This window comes from Mustelus asterias, chromosome 6 (assembly GCF_964213995.1).
Source record: "Mustelus asterias chromosome 6, sMusAst1.hap1.1, whole genome shotgun sequence".
Taxonomy (NCBI): Eukaryota; Metazoa; Chordata; class Chondrichthyes; order Carcharhiniformes; family Triakidae; genus Mustelus; species Mustelus asterias.
Genome location: NC_135806.1, coordinates 109,612,065 through 109,629,684, shown reverse-complemented (window position 1 = coordinate 109,629,684; position 17,620 = coordinate 109,612,065). Strand labels below are relative to the sequence as shown.

Sequence of the window (17,620 nt, the reverse complement as noted above, 5' to 3'; positions counted from 1 at the left end):
GGTCCAGAGGAGGTTCACAAGAATGATCCCTGGAATGAAGAGCTTGTCGTATGAGGAATGGTTGAGGACACTGGGTCTGTATTCATTGGAGTTTAGAATGATGAGGGGGGATTTTATTGAAACTTACAGGATACTGTGAGGCCTGGATAGAGTGGACGTGAAGAGGGTGTTTCCACTGGTAGAAAAAACTAGAACCAGAGGGCACAACCTCAGATTAAAGGGATGATCCTTTAAAACAGAGATGAAGATGAATTTCTTCAGCCATAGAGTACTGAATCTGTGGAACTCTTTGCTGCTGTGGAGGTCAGGTCATTGAGTGTTTTTGAGACAGAGATAGGTTCTTGATTAATAAGGGGATCAGGGATTATGGAGAAAAGGGAAGGAGAATGGGGATGAGAAAAATATCAGCCATGATTGAATGGCGGAGTAGAGTCGATGGGCTGAGTGGCCTAATTCTGCTCCTATGTCTTATGGTCTTATTAAAGAGATGTGCAGGACCTAAAGAAGCCAGCAAGGCCAGATTCTCAGAGATCAAGTTCTCAAAGTGAAAGGGCCTCTCTCCCACACACACACCCCCTCCCTGCCCCAAACATTGCGACCCCCCCCTCCCCCACAGAAATGGGGAACACCCCAAAGCTTGACCAAGGGCAACCTCCCTCCCATCACTAAATGCTCAGGTCACTTTCCACCCCTTCCATCAACACACAGCACACAGGGGTCAGGGTGATCTGAGGTTGGCACTGCTAATGTGCAGGGGGCAGTGCCAGTGCACTATCCAGCCAAGTCCCTGACAACCCAGGGAATAAAATAGCCTCCAAGCGCCCCACATGTTCATCGCATTTATCCAGAGAATACAATAGAGGCTGCAAGAAGTTCCTGATTGAGGAACCCTTAGACTTTAGTGTCTGAGTTGTGCCAGCTACTTATTTAATGGAAAAATTCCTCCAATGCAAGCATGCTGTTTAGGCATAAGAGGTTGAAAAAAATCCCCTAATAAAACATGTGGTCAGGCAGTGCACCTGCTCTTTCTTGGAAGCACTTCAGACCAGAAAAAAACCCTTATGAAAAAAATAGAGTCAGACAGAACACCTGCTCAAAAGAGGAAGCACTTCAGAGTTAATGGACCATGAACTGCTGCATAAATAAACAAAGCCTTATTTGAAAGAGCTTGCAGCTGTCACTCAAGAGGCTTGTAAAAGTTAATGGACTGTGAAATGGAATGTAAAAAAATACATTTAAAAGTTTTAAGCATCTCAGCAAACCCAAAGCCTTGTAAGAGTTAATGGAGCATGAAATGGAATATAAACACCAAATTCACCATATGCACCTGGGGCTAACAGGGCAGGTAAATCATCCCCTGCTGTCTATGAAAATGTTTCACTGTGATTTAATTGTTTTCCTAATTTAGTGACATCACTGCTTCTGGATTCCTGGAGATCTCCCTTAACTTATTGTGCCAAAGTCAAACATTGGAAAAGAGGAAATCCAGGCCACTGAGATTGCTAGATCTTCGCAGACAAGTTTTCTTGGAGGTCAGCGAGTACCATTGCTACGCCAGCAACGCTTGAAATCCATGGGATGAAGTTTAGTTGCACCCAAGAAAAGAGAAACTGAACAATTTCTGTGGAAGGAGTGGATTTCATGATCTGAGCGGCCTTTTCATATTTTGCATTCTTGAAGCCAGCTGGCAGCCAATGACTTCTATTGAGCTGGCCATGGTTTTCCTGAAAAGCATCATGTGTACTTGATCTACTGGGCAAATAGTGTAAGTAGCAGGCACAGCCACAATCAATAAACAGCAATTTGGCCTGCATTTGTCAAAAGCTCATTCTTTCCCAGTATTAAATACACGTAAATGCTCAAATTAGGAGCAGAAGTAGGCCATTCGGCCCCTCGAGCCTGCTCCACCATTTGATAAGATCATGGCTGATCTGATTGTGACCTCAACTCTGCTTCCGTCAATCCCCTAATACCTCTCTCTTATCAATCAGGAATTTATCTACTTCAGTCTTAAATACATTCAATAATCCTGCCTCCATTGCTCTCTGAGGAAGAGAATTCCACTTGTGAACAACTATCATTTCTGTCTTAATTCAGAGACCCTTATTTTTGAACCGTATCCACTGGTTCTAGTCTCTCACACAAGGGGAAACATCCTTTCAGGATCCAACCTATCAAGTCCCCTCAGGATCTTATGTGTTTCAATAAGATCACCTCTCATTCTTCTAAACTCCAATCAATGAAGGCCCAACTTGTCCAATTTGTACTTGTAAGATAAGCCCTTCATCTCAGAAATGAGTCCAGTGAATCTTCCTTAAACTGTTTCTCATGTTATTCTCTTCTCTTTTCAAATGAGGAGACCAAAACTGTACATAGACAATGTGCAGGGGTACAGGGAAAAGACAGGGGAATGGCACTAAGTCATGTTGCTCATTTGGAAAGCCGGTGCAGACACGATGGGCCAAATGGCCTCCTTCTGCACCGCAACAGAATTCTGTGACACACTCTGCTTCCTGTTAGTTAACTAATCTTCTATCCATGCTAATCTGTTACCCCCTGCAACATGAGCACTTATTTTGTGTTATAACCTTTCATGTGGCATCTCGTCAATTGTGTTTTGGAAATCCTCGAGTACACACACATAGTATTGGCACCAGAGCATTTGTGTCATGTACTTGGAAGCAGTATGTTGACCTACCATGAAATGAACAAGTGCATAGAGCTCCACTTTAACTCCAGATGTGGTCTCACTAAGGCCCTGCACAACTGAAACAAAGCATCCTTCATTTTATTCACGATTCCCCCTGCAACAAATGATAAGATTCCATTTGCCTTGCTAATCACTTATTGTACTGCAAAGTAACTTTTTGTGATTATTGTACTGGGACATTCAGATCCCACTGTACTGCAGAGTTCTGCAAACTCTCTCTATTTAAATAATATATTGCTTCTTTATTCTTCCTGCCAAAGTAAGCAAGTTCATATTTTTCCTAATTATACTCCATCTGCCAAGTTTCTGCCCACTCACTTAACCTACCTCTATCCCTTTGCAGACTTATGTTCTCTTCATAATTAACTCTTTGTGCTTTCAGCAAATTTAGCAACAATACATTTGGTCCCTTCATCCACGTCATTGATATAAATTCTAAATAGTTGAGGCCTCAGCACTGATCCCTTTGGCTCTCCACTCGTTACAGCTTGTCAACCCGGAAGTGACCTATTTACCTCCATTCAGGGAGTCCGTGAGGTAGTGGTAAAGACACTGGACTGGTAATCTAGAGTCCTAGGCTAATGTCCTGGGGACACAGGTTCAAATCCCACAATGGCAGCTGGTGGAATCTAAATTCAATTAATAAATCAGTAATGATGACCATGAAACTATTTTCAATTAACACAGTTGGTTCATTTAGGAAATCTGCTGTCCTTACCTGGTCTGGCCTACATATGATTCCAGACCAACAGCAATGTGGTTGATTTTTCAATAACCTCTGAAATGGCCAAGCAAGCCACTCAGTCATATCAAAGTGTTTCACTCAGAAATGTCAAGTGGGTCTCGACCTACTCCTGACATCCCCAACATCATTATGTTCATCACAGAGTAGAAGTAGTAGGTAGAATCTGTTTCTGCTCATAAAAGGATCAAGAATGAGAGGGAACCAATTATCTGAGTTGCAAAAGAAGCAAATATGATATGAGGAAAAACTTTTTCACACGAGTGGTTCAGATCTGGAATGCACTGCCTGGAAGTGTGGCAGAGGCAGGTTCAATTGAGGCATTCAAGAGAGCATTAGATGATTACTTGAATAGAAACAATGTGCAGGGGTGTGGGGGAAAGACAGGGGAATGGCACTAGGTCATGCTGCTCATTTGGAAAGCTGGTGTAGACACGATGGGCCAAATGGCTTCGTTCTGCACCGTAACAGAATTCTGTGATACACTCTGCTTCCTGTTAGTTAACTAATCTTCTATCCATGCTAATCTGTTACCCCCTACAACATGAGCACATATTTTGTGTTGTAACCTTTCATGTGACATCTCGTCAATTGTGTTTTGGAAATCCTCGAGTACACACACATAGTATTGGCACCAGAGCATTTGTGTCATGTACTTGGAAGCAGTATGTTGACCTACCATGAAATGAAAAAGTGCATAGAGCTCCACTTTTAAAAAAATCACTCCCTGACTGAACAGAAAAAAGTCTGAGCACAGTTGAGATTTGCATACATGCATTCATACAAACTGTTTCCAGGGCCCAGTTACTATGCCGGCACTTTTTAGAACCTCAGGCAGGCAGGCAGGTGTATTCCCTCACTTTGTGGATGGAGAGTGTACAGAAGTGAAAATTGATGGCAACAAAGGAGATGTAAATGGACAACAATAGGAGGGAGAAGCAATAGAATGCAAAAGGCAAAGGGGTAAAAGCTGGCAACAATGCTTTGAGAGGAGAAGGAAGAAAGAAACTAGAACAGAATTTGGGGGTAGGGGAGCACCAACATCAACTCCAGGAGAAGGTACAGTACCAGCTTGGATGGGAGAGTTGAAGAGGTGTACCAGTGTAACTAGGTTGGAGGAAGAGAATAATAAGGCAGATTGAATTGATGAAGGAGAGAGGAAAGAGTAAACCTGGAGAAATGGAGATTAATTTGTTGAGAAAGATTGGGAAATTGGAGGTAGAATTGGGTGACAGGAAGTTCAATGCCTTTATGAACTAGTAAGAAGTTTAACAACACCAGGTTAAAGTCCAACAGGTTTATTTGGTAGCAAAAGCCACCCAAGCTTTCGAGGCTCTAAGCCCCTTCTTCAGGTGAAGAAGGGGCTTAGAGCCTCGAAAGCTTGTGTGGCTTTTGCTACCAAATAAACCTGTTGGACTTTAACCTGGTGTTGTTAAACTTCTTACTGTGTTTACCCCAGTCCAACGCCGGCATCTCCACTTTATGAACTAGGCCAGGGTTGTGGTTGGATGGAGAAGATTGCACACTGGGGCATCTTTTCGGAAAGTGTTAGTTACTTTTGCCCATTGAAATTCAAATCTCAATTTGCTTTTCCTTCTTAAAATGAAAAAAATGTATTAATTGTGAAGTTTACTAGTTCTTAAAATTAAAATTAATGAGGAGGAATTTTCAGTTTTCAGGGAGCATGCTCCTAGACTTCACTCGGAATGTGTCATCAAATTGGTGTCTTCAATATTTGAAGTTTACATTCAGATTTTTTATGCATTCATGTTTTTATCCTTTCCAACACAAGTGAAGGCATGTTGTGTACATCTACTACATGTTACAAAGCTTTTTAAACTATGGCCGAAATCTTCCGCCTTCGTTCACAGCTGGGATTTTCTGGAGCCGCCGAAAGTGAATGGAATTTTGACTGGGATTCTCCTTTCTCACTCACAATGGGTCCCATCACGGTCGAGACCGGAGAATCTCGCCCTATGTTTTCACATGTCGATAAATGGCACTAAACTTTGTGCTATAATTGAAGATTTAAGCAATAGAACTCATGATCATTACCACTCTTCCTATTTTTATTTGGGAACAAACATATATAGTTAAGTATGTGAGTGAATATTCTGTAAATGCAAATGTCAACATATTCACTTAGGGAAGCACAATGAATGTAGTTTAGGCTGCCTCTCGGGGCTTATATTCTTTACAAATTTCTGTGACTGCAACAGTATGGATTTTCATAGAATCCCTACAGTGCAGAAGGAGGCCATTCAGCCCATCGACCTGCACCTAGAATCATAGAATCTCTACAGTGCAGAAGGAGACCATTAGGCCCATCGAGCCTGCATCGACAACAATCCCACCCAGGCCCTATCCCCGTAACCCTATGCTTTTACCCCGCTAATCCCCTGACATTAAGGGTCAATTTAGCAAGGCCAATCCACCTAAACTGTACATTTTTGGACTGTGGGAGGAAACTGGAAGAAACCCACGCAGACACGGGGAGAATGTGCAGACTCCACGCAGACAGTCACCCGAGGCCGGAATTGAACTCGGCTCCCTGACGCTGTGAGGCAGCATTGTACTTCAGTTACGTGGGTATGATGGGTATAAAGGGATATGGGCCAAATGTGGGCAATTGGGACTAGCTTAGGGGTTTAATAAAAAAGGGCAGCATAGACAAGTTGGGCCGAAGGGCCAGTTTCCATGCTGTAAAGCTCTATGACTCTAGCAGTGCTAACCACTGTGCCACCATGCCGCCCCAGTGGCATTTTGAACATCTCCGTAGGCAGTTTCCATGGTTGGTATGTTAACCCTGCTGATTTAATCATGCTTTGGGATGTCTAGTTCAGTTAGTGTGCCCCAGCAAGACTGATGAGTGTTATACTGTACTGTACCTTTTCTCTTTCGGGTGCTCAGGTAGGCTGAAGGTTCGCTGTTCTGAAATAAAGCAATATGGAAAAGTTTACTACAGAAAAAAAAGTAGAAAAATAAACTTGCCTTCAGGTAACTAACTTCCTTTAAATCCATGCTTCTGATTTATTTTTTCAAAGAAGCTTCTTATAGGACCATGCAAGTCTTGATTAGAAGTTTGTAATTAAACATGTGATTTTGTATCTCAATATGTAATAATAGGCATTCAGCCTTTATGTGATAGTAAGGGCTGTTTGTTCCAGGAAATTGCATTTTGTTTCCATGTTTAGCACAGAAGCCTCAACAGCACACTCCAAGTACCTCAAGCACAGCAAATCTCCCTCTATTCTGCACCTAAAGGTATTGCAGTTCCAAAATAGCATCTTTATCTACAACAGCATCTCCTGCAGTAAGTCTTAGCTTCTCTGAGCAAGATTCATAACTTAATGTCTGGTTGAATGGTGGGCCACATCTAATAAGAATTGGGTTTAAGAGTGCATAAGTCCATTGCACCGTGTATCTTTATAACTAAAAGATACTTGTACATCGTGTGCCTTTTGGAAGCCTTTATCGCTGTACTTTTCTGGGATGGACAGACGTGACATCAGAAGTCCTTACTGATCAGATGTGCAGGGATGCTGAAGGTTAAGACATTTCAAACTACATTCTATTCACAATTACAAAGTAGTTTCCAGCTGGTGGATTGATGCACGCCATGTTATTTACAGGTCTTGCAAGTTATAATTTGAATGCATTTCCAGTGGACAAGAGGAAATTGTTTCCTAGTAGATAAATACTCAAAAAGCTGTGAAGTAACTGGAGGCGGTTTGTGAGTTGGATACCAAAGTTGGGTTTTATATTAGCAAGATAATGGTCAGAATTTTACATCCTCCCCTAGCCCTGAAGCAGGCAAACAGTCTGATTTTTTTTACCAATAGCAGAGAAGGTATCAGACAGGCCAGCCACACTTAAGTCAAGTGAGGCCCTTATGTGGCCAATGAAGGGCCAATTCTTTCCACCGTTTAGTATTTTAACAGAGATAAGAGGATGCCCATGCCACTTGGAGCGTCGGACAGGTAAATCTTGGTGGCTGGCTGTGAGCTGGGGGGGGGGGGGGGGGGGGGGGTGGTATTGTCACTCCTGTTCAGGAACTCTATGGCCTCCCAACAGTTAGCACTGCCCCTACTTGTTCTTCCCAATCCTAACCCTGCAGTCACAGCCCCTACTCTCCTTGCTGGGGGTCTGCCTGACTGGCCCTGGCAATGCCATCCTGACTGACCTTGCAATCTGGCCTCCATGGTATTCCTTGGGGGAGATTGCTGCAGTCCCAATAGAACTTGCTCAATTTCGCACGGTTCCCCCGCTGAGTCTGGAGCCTGGCTACTGTTCCCAGTGGCGCTGCTAGGACTGGAGGGCAGCTGGCCATCTGATTAGCTGGCAGCTCTCAGAGAGGGACATCTTCCCAGACTGATGGCCCGTAAATCAGTCCTGAACTCCCTGCCTCTGCGAAGAGGCTCACCCCCATCTTTTCAGCCAGTGGCAGGACCACTATTCCGTGAAAAATTAAGGCCAATGTCATTGTTCGATTGAAATGAAAGAAATCTTTTTTTTCACCAAATATAAATGTGGTTTTGTGCTAATGTCTATGTTATGAGGTTACACAATGACAGCTCTTTGAGCGCCAAATAACACAATATATTAAACTCAACATGCAGAATATCAACTGCAAGGAAAGCCCAAGACCTGCCCGGAAGGCCTGAAGGAGTCCTCCAACTCCTCCTGGCCCTTATCTGCTGGGCCTCTTTTGATCCACGACCCAGCTCTCAGCAGGTTTGCTTGACGGGGGAACCGATCCTCTTCTCTATTTTGGTTCTCAGGTTCAAATTGTTAATTAGGTCCTGATAGTATCAGATCTGATCTGCATATTTAAAGAAGAACCCCACTTCCTTCCTGCTTGTGTATTACCATATTAGTATTGGGACACTGTGGGAAAACAATATGATCAGAGGGGTTCAGTGACTGACATTATACTAACAGCCATTCACCCCAACCCATCCTCCACTAAGTGGAAACAGTTAAAACTGGGGTCTGGTTTCTGCTATTGACAAGCGGCATGATTGAGATCAGCATTCTAGTGGAGTGTAATGCTAACTGGTATCACATCAATCTAACAACAATTGACAGGCCTGCAGCCTCTGCTATCATACTGTTCGATAGCATCTTTGTAAAGATTCCATAAAAACATAGCAGTATCAGCAATAACAGAATAACAAATGTTCATCATTTTATGAAAAATAATTTCATCAACTAATCAGCGCTGTTAATCAAGATGACTCCAATCCAGTAGATGCTACAGAATGCATGCTAGATAATGACACAAAAGTTCTCATAATGGAAGTTGTTGAAATATGATTGGGAAATGCATGAACATTTATTAAATGAACTTGTTAAACCTCAGCAGAGAGACTGAACTAATTTGCTTAAATTGATGGTGAGGAGGAATGCATTCAGGCCCAGTATCTATCGTGCTCTGGTAAGATGGTCACTAGGTTTGGTGAACAAGGCACGAGGGAAACACATTCAAGCTCTGGAGACAATGAACCAAAAGTCACAAGATTGACCGTCAATGTCACAAAACTGAATAAGAGAGAAACTAGGACTCTTTGACCTTAAAGATGATCTTTTCATAGGATCCTGACAGTGCAGAAGGAGGCCATTCCGCCCATTGAGTCTGCACGGACCACAATCTCACCCAGGTCCTATTCCCATAACCCCACATATTTATGCTGCTAATCCCCTGATACTAAGGGTCAATTTAGCATGGTCAATCAACCTAACCAGCACATCTTTGGACTGTGGGAGAAAACTGGAGGAAACCCATGCAGACACAGAGAGAATTTGCAAACTCCACACAGACAGTGACTCGAGGCCGGAATTGAACCCGGGTCCCTGGCGCTGTGAGGCAGCAGTGCTAACCACTGTGCCACCCCATATTTAAGGAACCTTAGAGAACAAAGAACAAAGAACAGTACAGCACAGGAAACAGGCCCTTCGGCCCTCCAAGCCTGTGCCGCTCCTTGGTCCAACTAGACCAATCGTTTGTATCCCTCCATTCCCAGGCTGCTCATGTGACTATCCAGGTAAGTCTTAAACGATGTCAGCGTGCCTGCCTCCACCACCCTACTTGGCAGCACATTCCAGGCCCCCACCACCCTCTGCGTAAAAAACATCCCTCTAATATCTGAGTTATACTTCGCCCCTCTCACCTTGAGCCCGTGACCCCTCGTGAACGTCACTTCTGATCTGGGAAAAAGCTTCCCACCGTTCACCTTATCTATCCCCTTCATAATCTTGTACACCTCTATTAGATCTCCCCTCATTCTCCGTCTTTCCAGGGAGAACAACCCCAGTTTACCCAATCTCTCCTCATAGCTAAGACCCTCCATACCAGGCAACATTCTGGTAAACCTTCTCTGCACTCTTTCTAACGCCTCCACGTCCTTCTGGTAGTGCGGCGACCAGAACTGGACGCAGTACTCCAAATGTGGCCTAACCAGCGTTCTATACAGCTGCATCATCAGACTCCAGCTTTTATACTCTATACCCTGTCCTATAAAGGCAAGCATACCATATGCCTTCTTCACCACCTTCTCCACCTGTGTTGCCACCTTCAAGGATTTGTGGACTTGCACACCTAGGTCCCTCTGTGTTTCTATACTCCTGATGACTCTGCCATTTATTGTATAACTCCTCCCTACATTGTTGAAGATATTCAACAATAAAGATAAAATTTAGGTCAGAGCATTCATTCAGGTTAGGATAGGAGGACGTACATTCAAACTAGTGAAAGAGGCGTGCAGGATGTTTCATACTAGGAAAGTAGATTTAATAGGCTTCCAGGGGGAATTGTGTAGATGAAAATAGTTATTTGTGCGTTTATTAGATGTCGTAATAGGGAGAGGAGTGGATAGAGTATTCATGTGCTCAACCCATTGCTGAAAATTTCTTTAAGTTATGTGGACTAAAGTGTCGGTTTGCAGTAGAACTCACACTAACCACCACATGGTTATGAGGAGGGATCTCAGTTATTAATTACAGAGGTTCTCTAAACTTTAAAGTTAGTTTACGTATGAGCAATCAAATAAAAGCAAGCAGCAGGCTTTTAATTAAAAAGATTCAGTTTAGCAGCCACAATTGATTCCAAATCAAACAACATTGGTTAAAATGAATTACGTCAGTTCAGCAACAAGGCACAGGGATGTGAAAGAGTAGCAGGCAGTTTCATGCAGAATTGTGACAGCTTTATCTGATTACGAGTGGTACTTACTACTATGGTGTAGCAGAGAAACTGACTTAGACAGTGAGAGTGCTTGAAGAAGGGACCGTCCACTGCTGAAAACACCATCTACAGAGCAGGGACAGACTCATCATAATGATCAAAGGAACAACATCTGTTTGGGTGTTCATTCACTGATGTGACCAGTGCAGTACATAATGCAGATCTACAGTATATCTATCAGAATAGAACAACGAACAGATACTGTGAAAAGCAACTACAGATCATTAGGATGGTTTATGCATAGTTTATGAACCTCATTTTTATGTCACTATTTTCGAGTATATTTTAACTGCTTTTTAAACAATTTAATGTATTCAGTTTAATCTTTTATCTGTGTTAGTAGCATTTCTGGCTCCTACAAATATTCTGATGTGCCACAGCAGGCTACCAATAGACCTTACTCCGCACATTACCAGTACTGTGAAGCAAACACACATGAACAATATCTATCACATGATGACAAATCAACTTCAATATAATTAGCAAATAAATTAAAAATAGTATGAGGCTACATCTCGCTAGAAATTTGGCTTGAGTTTTATTCATATCTGGTATTAAGATATTCTGGTCATTGTCAATTCCATAAATATTAAATACAAGTGTTGCTAATTGTTGAGCATGTTGAAGTTCATTGATCAAAAAAAGCAACTTCACTAATTAATTGTCTCTAGGTTCGCATTGGCCTTTTGCCAACGCACCCTCCTTTGTCATTTTGATAAAGATATGGTGGGAAAATCGTATGAGGAAAGGCTGAGGGGCTTGAGGTTGTTTTCGTTAGAGAGAAGAAGGTTAAGAGGTGACTTAATAGAGGCATACAAGATGATCAGAGGATTAGATAGGGTGGATAGGGAGAGCCTTTTTCCTCGGATGGTGTTGGCTAGCACGAGGGGACATAGCTTTAAATTGAGGGGTGAGAGATATAGGACAGATGTTAGAGTTGGTTCTTTACTCAGAGAGTAGTAAGGGTGTGGAATGCCCTGCCTGCAGCAGTGGTGGACTCGTCAACGTTGAGAGCGTTCAAGTGGTTATTGGATAAACATATGGATGATATTGGAATAGTGTAGATTAGAGGGGCTTTACATTGGTACCACTGGTCGGCGCAACATCGAGGGCCGAAGGGCCTGTACTGCGCTGTAATGTTCTATGTTCATACGACCGCAGTCAATGCCCTTTTCACAGTCAGATGACAGGAGGATACCAGCAGTTGTACAAGACATAAACATCCATTTTAACCCTTCCCCTTTATAATAGGTAAGTCCATAAGATGGAAGATGGTGTTCCAATCAATAATGCAAAGGACTTGAAAAACTAAGTCCAGTTGTGACTGACAGACAATTTAGTAGCACAGTGCTGTAATAGCTCACACCCGGACTACTTAATATCTCATTGTTAAGCCAAAACTGTTCATAATGTGCTAATAATATGAGTTAGAAAACAAGCTGCTCAATCAGACAGTACCTAGGCATTAGGATACATTTATACTTTAGCTTTAAGCATTTTTACATGAAATTTGTTAATTGTAAGACAATGAATGTAAAATGGAGAAGCTTTGCAGATGATCACTCAAAGTAGGAGCCATTTTTTAGCCAATGGCATAACATAGATATTTTTGTTAAAGTAATATCAATATTTTGTTATTCAAATACATCTTGTTCAATTTTTATCGACACTAACCTTCACTTGTGGAATCAAACACACTAAAATCCCTTATGAATCGAGATTTGCTTTGAGAGCCTTTGGGTGAGGAAAGGGAGTACGATCTCAGCCGAATCCCAGTGTCTTCCGACTCCTTTAAGAGGATAAATGGAAACTGTATCAAACAGAATGTTCTAGACTCGAAAACAGGATATTGGGGAGTATCTTATGAGAATCTGCCAAAGTGTCAGTTCTGATGAGAAAACAGGTGTGAAACTCTCCAGATCCACTGGCCTGTTTTCTCTCCCGATCTTCACATTTTGAAAGAAAAACAGTGGACGGTGGTTTGCACCGTCAGTCTGGCGAGCCGAGATTCTTGGAGCCGGGAACCGGCTCCATGGAAATCGGGGCACCCTGTGTAAAGGGCGCCCCAATCAAAATAATAATTAACCCCCTCCTCAGCACGATCATAAATAATTAACCACGGAGCCCCCCCACTATCCACCCACCCAATCATCCCGGCATTCCCATCCCCTTCCACCCCTGATCATCCTCAGCATTCCTATCCCCATCCCTCCACCTGATCATTCCCGGCAGCCCCATCCTCTTCCACCCCCAATATCCCCATTCACCACCTCTCCCCACCCCCCCACCCCCCGACATTTCCATTGCCCTCAGCGTCTGCTTCCTCCCCCACCACAAACAGATGAGATCCCGCACATGAGGCTGCCCTCAGGCCCCTGGGGGCCAGAGGGAAGTCATGATGTGGAAATGCCAGCGTTGGACTGGGGTAAACACAGTAAGGAGTCTAACAGCACCAGGTTAAAGTCCAACAGGTTTATTTGGTAGCAAACGCCACTAGCTTTCGGAGCGCTGCCAGAGGGAAGTGCCAGGGCACTGCCAGACCATGATCCTTTCTCCTGGGGCCTACACTTACCTTTGCGTCCTCGGGGGATCCCCTCGATAGACTCACTCTGGATGAATCTGTTGTAAGCCTCATCAACGTGGTGTATGGAAATTTACTGAGGGGGGGGGGTAATTTGTCGAGGAAGTTGCATAATTATATTTAAATTCATTGAAATCTATTAAAATCAGGTTCATACCCATTATGGGCGTGAACCTGATTATGTTGCCAGCAAGGGCTGGGGAAAATCTTACTGATGAGATTTGCAATTTCCTGTTTTGGCAGGAATTTGAGTCCCCTCCGGTGATCTCACACAGAGAGTCGGGCTCAAGATCCCGCACATTTTTATTTCAGATGCAAAAATAATCAACTAGCTTTCCACTGCACTGAATGGAATGGAAGGATTTTCTTGAAAATATGCAGAAGGGGCCACATAACAAGCTATTTTAAGTGCTATTTTATACTAAGGTCCCTGCTGGTGCACCAGCGGCAAGGATTCCTAGCGTGTTTGCTCTCTTGAGCCAGTGCTGTCTCCAGTGGCGATGTCATTTCAACTGAATGGAAGACAGCCACATCCCCAGAAACATGCTCTATGGCAAGTTTGCACTCAGCACACCAACAGGTCAGTGACATCTGTAATACAGAGATGCCTAAAGTTGAGACGTCAAGTTATAGAGTCATTAGGAACGTACAGCGCAGAAAAGGCACTTTGGCCCATTGAGTCTGCATCGGCAATGATTACCACTAAAGTCACGCTAATCCCATTTTCTAACACTTGAATGTTAGGATATTTCAAGTGCTCATTAAAATACTTTTTCAAGGTTTTAAGGTTTCCAGCTTCCACTATCTTCCCAGGCAGTGAATTCCAGATTCACCCTCTGAGTGAGAAAGTTTTTGTCCCAAATCCCCTCTGACACTCCTACTCCTCACCCTAAAACAATGCCCCCCCCCGCCCCCCGTGATTGACTCCTCAATCAAGAGGAAAAAGCTATTTCCTATTAACCCTCTCTAAATCCCTCATAATCTTATACACCTCAATCGCGCCCACCCTCCAGCCTTCTCTGCTCTGAAGAAAACATTTTTATCATTTTAATCCAGTCCTTCCAGTACTTTGTCCTAACACAACACAAGAAATGCAAGATGAATTTGATCCCCTTTAATCCCAATGCAGTTATGTGCTCCTTTCACCTTACTCATAAAAACATAGAAACTGGAGAAGTAGACCATTCAGCTTGAACCTGCTTTGCCATTCAATATGATCATGGCTGATTCTCTATCTCAATGCCATATTCCCATTTTCTCTCCATACCCTTTGATGCCATTAAAATGTAAAAAATACATCTCCTTCTTGAATATATTGGCCTCCACAGCCTTTTGTAGGAGAGAATTCCACAGGTTCACTACCTTTTGAGCGAAGACATTTTTTCCTCATCTCAGTCCTATTTGATTTGCCCCATATCCTGAGACTATGTCCCTGCTTCTAGATTACCCATGATGTGGAGATGCCGGCGTTGGACAGGGGTAAACACAGTAACAGTTTTAACAACACCAGGTTAAAGTCCAACAGGTTTATTTGGTAGCAAATACCATTAGCTTTCGGAGCGCTGCTCCTTCGTCAGAAGGAGCTTCGTCCATCTGACGAAGGAGCAGCGCTCCGAAAGCTAATGGCAAATAAACCTTTTGGACTTTAACCTGGTGTTGTTAAAACTGTGACTCTAGATTACCCAACCAGGGAAAACATCCTCCCAGAATCTAGTCTGAAAAATGTGGGCCCAGGATTAGTGTCTTAACTTAAAAGACAGTTATAGGAGTACAAGGACAAAGTTGGCTAAAGTGAGCTGAGAAAATAGGTTAAAAGGTATTTCAGAGGAGAAACAGAAGTAGATATTTAAGGAGATATTCCACAGCTCTCAGCAAAGATGTATTCCATTGAGAAAGAAAAATTCTATGAAACGGATGCAGCATTCATGGTTAAGAAAGGAAGATAAGAGTAGTATTAGTTGAAAAAGCTTGCAATAGTGCAAGGATTAGTCTTTGGTTGCGGGTTGGATAGATTTTAGAAATCCGCAAGGAATTAATGAGAAAATGAATGCAGAAAAATGAGTATGAGAGAAAGATGGCTAGGAATATAAAAATAGATGGTTAGAGTTTCTATAAGTATTTAAAAGGAAAAGAACTGTAATCATTAGTCCCTAGAGAATGAAACTGGGGAATATAATGGGAAACGAAGAAATGGTTGTCGCACTGAACAGGTATTTTCAGTCTGTCCTCACTGCAGAAGACAAGGAAACATGAATATTTGAAAATCAATACGTAAAAGGAAGGAAATTATAACAATCACAATGGAAAAGGTATTGCGGAAACTATTAGAACTAAAGGTTGACAAGTCCATTCGACCTGACGCCTTTCATCCCATAGTCTCGAAAGAAGGGGCTGCTGAGGAAATGGATGCATGGATTATGATCTTCTAAATTTCCTTGGATTCTGTAACGGTCCCAGTGATTTAGAAAATTGTGAATGTGACACTTCTATTAAAGACTGAAGGGAAAGAGATAGCAGGGGATTATAGGCCAGTTAGCCTAATATCTGGCATAGGAAAATGCTGGAATCCATTATCGAGAAGGTAATAGGACATAAAATTACATTCAGGTAGAGTCAACCTTGTCTTGCAAAAGGCCAATCTAGTCTCTCCTTGTAGCTCAAATGCCCCATCCCAGGCAACACCCTGGTGAATCTCCTCTGTACCCCCTCTAGTGCTTTCACATCCTTCCTTTAGTGAGGTGACCAGAACTGCACACACTACTCCAGCTGTGGCCTAACCAACACTCTGTACAGCTTCAACATAATCTCCTTGCTCGTATACTCTATGTCATGGCTGATAAAAGCAAGTGTCCAATATGCTTTATTAACTACCCTATTCATCTGCTCTGCCGACTTCAAGGATCTGTAATATGTACCCCAAGATCCATCTGTTCCTCTATGCTTCCTAGTGTTCTGCCATTCATTAAACATTCCTTTGCCCTGTTACTTCTTCCAAAGTGCATCACCTCACACTTATCAGGGTTAAATACCATCTACCACTGCTCTGCCCATCTGACCAACCCATCTACATCTTCCTGTACCCAATGACCTTCTTCATTATTAACCACCCTACCAATCTTGGTGCATTCTGCAATCTTGGTATCATTCCCCCCACATTCTCATCTATATCAATTATGTACATAACAAACAATAAAGGACAAAGCACTGATCCCTGTTGTATGCCATTGGACACCAGCTTCCAGTTACTCAAACAGCCTTCTACCACCAACCTTTGAGTCCTATTACTAAACCAGGTTTCGATCCATCTCACCAAATTTCCCTGAATTCCATGTGCTTCAACTGTCTCAATCAGTCTCCCATGTGGGACCTTGTCAAAGGCTGTGTCAAATTCCATATAAACTACATCAACTGAACTTCCTTCATCCACACACTTCATCACTTTTTGGGAAAATTCTATCAAATTTGTTAGGCATGACCTCCCTCTGACAAAGCCACACTGACAATCCCTAATCAATTGTCTTTCCAATACGAGATTAATTCTCTCCTTCAGAATTTTCCCTACCAATTTTCCCTATCACTGACGTGAGACTCACTGGTCTGTAATTCCCTGGTTCATCTCTACCACCCTTTTTGAAACGTGGAACCACATTAGCCACCCTCCAGTTCTCTGGCACATCCTCTGCGGCCAGAGAAGAATTAAAAATTTGCATCAGATCCCCCCGCAATTTCCTGTTTTGCCTCCCACAGCAGCCTAAATGCAATTCATTCGGGCCTGGGGATTTTTAAGCCTGTCAAAGTCTCCAACATCTCCTCACTTGCTATGTCAAACTGCTTAAACTCCTCATGGTTGACCAGGCTCAGAGTCGATGCATGGGAAACTCTCACTGCTGAGCACCAGGAGACAAGCATTCAGGAGGGATGTGGAAAAAGCAGAGGATAAAAGAAATGACCAGATGGCAGAAAGGCGAACCCACTGGGAGGGTAAAAACATCAGTGGTCCTCAGGACAAAACTATTCATCTATGCCAGCTGCAGAAGTTACTGCCACTCACAAATCAGCCTCTGTCGCCACAACAATGTTCAATCCTGAAGTGACATTTACCCTGGGAGCACTCCATTATCTCTCAAGATGGAAAGATGCCAATAGACATTAAGATCCCACAAAGAGAAAGTTTGTTGTTTAAGAACAAGAACATTTATAAACTCCCAGTGTCCTCTTGTAAACTAGTATGCAGAAAAAACATATTTGTATTTAACTACCTTTCGCAAAATATAACGGGCTGAATTTTTTAGAATGCAGCAAACAAACAGTAAAATTGTCATGGGGAGCGGGCAGGTAAGTGGA

General features: G+C 42.8%; 1 protein-coding gene across 1 annotated transcript in view; it reads right to left on the bottom strand.

Moving 5' to 3' along the window:
- Positions 1-17,620, bottom strand: part of arhgef28a (Rho guanine nucleotide exchange factor (GEF) 28a) — a 285,006-nt gene that overhangs the window by 111,133 nt on the left and 156,253 nt on the right. Inside the window, exons 10-12 of the mRNA XM_078213883.1 lie at positions 12,370-12,484; positions 10,684-10,761; positions 6,341-6,383 (exon numbers count right to left, since the gene is read on the bottom strand). Coding sequence (XP_078070009.1) covers positions 6,341-6,383; positions 10,684-10,761; positions 12,370-12,484 — 236 coding nt within the window. The remainder of the gene's footprint in view (positions 1-6,340; positions 6,384-10,683; positions 10,762-12,369; positions 12,485-17,620) is intronic.